Source organism: Crassostrea angulata, chromosome 6 (assembly GCF_025612915.1).
Source record: "Crassostrea angulata isolate pt1a10 chromosome 6, ASM2561291v2, whole genome shotgun sequence".
Taxonomy (NCBI): domain Eukaryota; kingdom Metazoa; phylum Mollusca; class Bivalvia; order Ostreida; family Ostreidae; genus Magallana; species Magallana angulata.
Window position 1 is genome coordinate 44042374 of NC_069116.1, and position 6240 is coordinate 44048613.

Here is a 6240-nt window from a genome sequence, read left to right on the forward strand (position 1 = left end):
ATATTAACGAATGGTTGTTGAGAACGCAATTAAACTCCGGAGCTAGAGTAAACAAAGATGGCTTCCCTTGGACTTCTCGCTAATTATGGAAGTGATGAAGAAGATTCGTCATATACAGATTCTGATGATAATGCATCTAACTCTGTAACGTTAGTGAAGCTTTTGAAATATTTTTCATGTTGATAAATGCAAAATAATCATCGAGATAGATAAGACATCTGTGTGTATGCTTTCAGGTCCTGTGAAGCATCAATCTTGATTGAGCTCAATACTGGGTAGCTTTGAAAAGCTATACAGCTTAAATAAGCTAGATACAGATTTTTCTTTCCAAATCGGTAAAGGTCACAACCAATTAAGTGATACTTGTTTACCACATTGTTCCTTAAAACTGTAAAAACGTGACATGCAATATAATTTCCAAAAAAAAGCAGCCTCTTTATAGAACAAAAATGTAAGAGCAAGTTGGCAATGAAAACCAGTTATGTTTAACAGTTAAAATGGTCCAGTGCAAGTGAAAGTTTACCCTGGTCAACAAGATAGTTAAAATGCATCACCATGAATCATTAACAGCTGATTAATCTTAACGAGGCTGAGTACAGAACGAGTATGCACGCTTTCGTGCAGCGTTTCATTTGTATTGTGACGTCATCTTTTTGCTTTGTTGACGCCATGGCGTAATAGTTTCAACTGCAGATATTCAACGAAATTGTTGAAAAAAGCGCGTTTGATGCGTTAAATTGATATTATATTATGGAATAAACATAAATGTCTCGGAAGTATAAGCTATATTTGGGCTTGGGTCGAAAGCCTGAAGAGGGTTTAGCAAGCCTAGCCCTCGGTCACGTTTTCTTAACTTGCCTAAATAATATAGCTTAATTCATATATTTCAAGACAGTAACAATGTATTTTATATTAAAGACCCTTAATATGTGATGTTATATATTTATTTATTACTTAAATGTGTCTGAATGTTTTGATAATACTATAAAGATCATCATTTCCGTCTTTGACAAATAAAAAATAGCGATTATCTGGCAAACTGGGAATTTGGGCATACAAAAAACAACTTTGATAAGACCCCCTGGAACAAACCAGGAGGTAAAAGGTTTTTTATTTGACCATTTTATGCCTTTAAGCAATAACTTTAATATGTAGAACAGAAAAGGAAATCCCTAGGGCAGAAATTTATAAAAAATGTAAAAAATGTGCAAAGTTGATACATTTCAAGCAAAATCCCATAGGGTCCCATGTTAAAAATTAACAAACTTTGAGATGACCCCTTAAACAAATGGTGTGGTAAATGTCTTATTTTTTATCTTAAGATAATAATTTTATCAGTAGAAACTCGTGTAAAAAAATTCATTAAAAAATCTAGGGCAGAACAAATTAGACCCGGCCTCGTTAAGCGAAGTGCGAGTACGCTAAAAAATTACAATGTCTTTAAATCAGTAAATAATATTGAGTTTAAACAAATACTATATATATGGGGGGTTGTCACGTGTCACAAAAGTTGCAAAAATGTGCATTTTTATTTGCGTCAGTCATTTTTTGCAATTTAAAAAGTTTCTTATAGGAAATGATACAGGATATAATATCTGTGTATTCAATTATTTGCAATTTAAAAGAGGTCGTGAGAAAAGCGAAAAATAGATAAACATGAAAACTACTGGTATTGCGAAGATTAGTGAAACATTTGCATAAAAAACAAAAAGTTATCAATACATATTTTGGTGTCTCAACACACAAATTGTAGTGTTCAGTATCACAGGATCAATTTGACTTAATGAACGAGATAAAAAACAGGGTTATATTTATTACTTATTAGGTTTGTTACTGACTGACTATAAAAATATATCGGATTGATCAATCTCATAGATGGCGAGGCAAAGCCGAGCTGTCTATGAGATTGATCAACCCTATACATTTTTGTAGTCAGTAACAAAACCTAATAAGTGTTTTGTTTTCACGAGGACTATGATGTGACACATTTATTCACAAAAGCGATGATCTACGCAAAAACGCAAACCCAAGTACAATTTGCCTAACATCTCAACAAATTTAACTCATTTAATTTCTTCAAAATTATCAATCTCACCTTTCAGGTACTCTTTGAAAATCCTTGCTTCACCCACGTTCACTTACAATGTTTTGTTGCTGTTCAATTTTAAATGTTTTCCCCTTTCCTCTATAGAGATTTTAGCAAATCTCGACGCTGCCATTTTGTTCTGCTCCAGACACAACAATGTGACGTCAATATTTAAAGTGCAACTACTCTAATTTTAAAGAATTTCAAAGGGCAACTACTCCAAATATTTTAAGAACTTAACAACATGCTGTTACTGTATTAAATAATATGAAATGTCGAAGTGAATAGGCAAAGCGTCGGCCAGTGACAGCCATATTGCCAAATATTACAGGTTATCCTCACTTATGGACATAGAAATATATCAGGCGGTCATGTGCTATATTTAAACCAAATGAAAGTGTGACATTTCAGTTCAAGGGAAAACAAAGAAAAGTAGGGGATCTAGACATTCAATTAATATAGTGTTACATATTTTTGATTTACCAATCCATATATTGTGGTACATGTACTTTTGGAAGAAAGTGCACATTTTTTTTTAATAAACCATTGGAAAATACCAAATATTTGGTTCAAAACATCACGTACGAGAAACAAGATGATCTTCACAATGTGAAATTTTCATTTTATAATATCACTAAGATGCTTTATTTTTCTGAATGACACCACATTTAGTCCTTTTGATATGCCTTTCAATACTGATATGTACTGGTTTTTAGAGCATACATGACATGATGTATATAGCTAAAAATTTAAGCATTTAAGCAATGTTATCATCTAATCCCTCATGACAGATCAATACATTTATTTCAAAGATGGTGTAGAAAAAGAAAAAAAAAAATTCAGGATTTTTCATAACAAGAATTTGCCATGGTTTCTGGTGTTATGTCTCCACAAACATCTTTTAAAGTTTAATTATATACTCTAAATATTCATCAATCTTTGTGCTAGAAAAGCCTTTTGCACATTTTAATGTTTAATTTATACATTTGCATTTAATCATAATTTGATAACTTGAAGAGATTTTTGACATCCTTAACAGAGCTGTGTCATTTATACTTAATCAGTTCAAATCAGCATTAGGGAGATTTCTTTTGATAATACCGGTATATTTTGCCATCTAAGATCCCTCCCATAATACTTATAAATGATGAATATAAGCCTCAATATAAATTCTAGAAAATAACTCATCACTTGTTTACTCTGTTTGTGCAGGATAAAAAGTGACAAGGAAGAAAAAGCAAAACCAAATTTCTTTGATGCAGGCGAAAGCAGCTCTGAAGAAAGCAGCAAAGAGGAAGAAACTGATAGAAAAGAAAAACTTCCGAACCCCATGCTAGGGGGTCTTCCCCGGCCAGTGTTTGAAGAGGGCAATGATAAAGAATTACTATCTGTGTTCACAAACCCTTATGAACAAGCTGAGCAAGCCAAAAATACTGTTCTGGAAAAACATGTGAAAATGGTGGAGAGGAATATCCCCAAAGGAAAAGCGGGTCAAGTCTGTTTTAAGTATAAGAAAGGCAAGTGTCCATATGGGAAAAATTGCAGATACTCTCATGACTTAAGTTCAGAACTGATTTCAAAACCTGCAGCAATAACAGAGGAAAAACCAGTTTTTGATTTTCAACACCATTCTATGACTGTGCAAAATATTGAACCAGAGCTGGAAGACGATGACAGTTATATGGCAAATGCCAAAAGAAAAAAGAGGGCAGGAGTTACAGATCATTTAGTACCCCCCAAAAAAGCGTTAAAATCCCTTGATAAACAGAGACGCAATGAGAGACCATGGACTATGTCAGAATAATGAAAATAAATTTTAATTAGAAAAGGTTCTTTTTTTTTGATAAAGTGCAGAGTTGTCTTCCTGCAGAATATTTACATGTACTAGTTTTTTGAAAACAGCAATCCAGGGAAGTATAAAATTTATGAAATTTAAATTATTTCATATTTATGATATCCAATCACAATTGTTGAATTATATAATGTGATACAATATCAGATGATATAAATTGAAGTATCACCTGACAATGTATATCTCCAAATTTTTATGTCGAGGAAAACCTCAGCAAATGGAAATAAAAATGGATGAAAATACAATCTGCATATAATATGTATTACCGGTATATAGAAAAAAAAGAAGAAAATGCAGTTTATACAATCAAAACATGTTTATCAGAATGTAAATTCCAGGCATATTACATGTACAGATGAGTAACATTTTAAAAAGTCAAGTGCATTCACAACAGGTAAACATTTTTACAACAGACAATTGTAATTAGGAAGGCCAACTTAATTTTTCTATCATTTATTTCAAATTTTTCTATCATTTATTTCAAATGTCAAAGTAGAACCAGTGCTGTCTGTGGGAGTTGTATGTACTTTGTATATACCCCTACATAATTAACTGCTTTTGCATATTTTTCCTGAAACCTTTTTTATGTCAGATATAATAGATGTTCTATTAGGGTACCACATATAAAAAAATTTATACAATAAAATGTAACTGAAATTCTAAATATTTATTTCTTGTAAATTTTCCCAGGGGATCATGTTTTACATCATCCAATGACAATTCTGGTAGAGGCCACCATGCTCATTTTAACCATGTACATGTACTTGTGTTGCTTCTTAGATTTCCAGCTTTTTAAAATTTTAAAAAATTAACTCACACAAATTTACTAGAATATGATCAATACAATTCCATTGAACGCCAGAACTCCTTTACATCATGAGGCAATAAATTTCAGAATTTGATAGAAGCACTATTGCTCATGATCTACTGATAGGTTGTCTGCTAGATCATGTGACCTAGACAGCAAGAAGATTTTTAAAAGAATAAATACACAGTCAATAGTGCCCCAACTTTGCACTTGATCCCCCGATTCACCTACAGTAGGTCATGAATTTCTGAGCTCATTCTTATCTTGCTTCCGAGATACTGTCAGTAGAAGATAATTAAGGTCTGGGACTATATATACTGTAAATTCCTAATTAAATGGAGAAATAAATACACAAAAAATCGTGAAAAGCAAACCTTGCAGATTTTAAAATCTCAATTTTATTTTTCAGACAGATGTATAAAACTAAATAAAACTACTATAAAAATTCGGCATTTGCGATTTTATATTCTCGATCTGATGCAAAACGGATGAATCGCAGAATTAAGTACTAATTAATACTTGCATAAATGAAGGAATCTACAGTATATTTTAAGTTTAGTAGAATCACTCTTGCTCACCATTACAGAGTATCACCATTTGGTCTTGCTGACTTCTTTTTTGTTGGGGAGTAGAGAATTTTTTTTTTTTTTTGAAAAAATTTAGTGTTGGGGGAAGGTATAATCATCATTTGCTTTCTCCTTGTGAAAGATGCTTCACAAATTTTATCAACAAAATGGCCCAGTGGATTATGATATGCTAATAATGAACGACAAGCTATATATACAAAAACAGATAGTCTTAGACCACCTGAAACTTTTCCATCTATCGAGACAGAATAATATTGGATTGCTTGTATTTTTACATCATTATAGCACACATATGCATTGATATATTGAAAATAAACATAACAAAACCTAGTATTTTAAATTTTCATCAGGATTGGGCCTCGGCCTGTTAAGTACTTAAATATTTAGTAAGGAAGTAAAGGCTAATATTTTAAATAGCTTATTTCTAAGAATAGGCTTAATTATAAAAATGGGGAAAATGTGCTAGAATAAGGACAATGTTGGTTGTCTCTGTTCGGCTCTATTTAAATGTGTGAAGTAATGATTTTTTACATTACGTTTGTTTTTTAAACAATAAATATTATTACTGCAGAATAAAAAACATTATCAAATACATGTACTGTGGAATCATTAAATTTTGTTGGGGCCAATTTTCGTCGATAATTTTACAGGTTTGTGGGGACGTAATTTCGTGTATTCTTATATATCTACAAAAGGAAATATGACTTTATTTTCCTAATTTATCAATTCGTGGAGGATGTTATTTCGTGGATGAGAGGTACCCATGAATTCCCCGAAAATTGAGCCACCACGAAATCTAATGATTCCACAGTATCCATATACTGTTGCACAGGTTAGTGTTGTGGCTCATAGGTATCTCGTCAGAACCAGAAATGGTAGAGGTAGACTTGGATATAAATGAAAAACA

At 32.0% G+C, this 6240-nt stretch overlaps 1 protein-coding gene across 1 annotated transcript; it reads left to right on the forward strand.

The window, feature by feature from the left end:
* Positions 1-12: 12 nt before the first annotated feature.
* Positions 13-5183, forward strand: LOC128189570 (uncharacterized). Its single transcript, XM_052861227.1, has 2 exons — positions 13-149; positions 3299-5183. The coding sequence occupies exons 1-2, from the start codon at positions 58-60 to the stop codon at positions 3888-3890; spliced, it is 684 nt and encodes a 227-aa protein (XP_052717187.1). The 5' UTR covers positions 13-57; the 3' UTR covers positions 3891-5183.
* Positions 5184-6240: the final 1057 nt, after the last annotated feature.

Bases quoted from the DNA above. Each gene is read 5' to 3' on its own strand.
- LOC128189570 (XM_052861227.1), top strand. From the start codon at position 58: ATGGCTTCCCTTGGACTTCTCGCTAATTATGGAAGTGATGAAGAAGAT. The intron at 150-3,298 runs GTTAGTGAAGCT...CTGTTTGTGCAG, and splicing joins AATGCATCTAACTCTGTAAC to GATAAAAAGTGACAAGGAAG.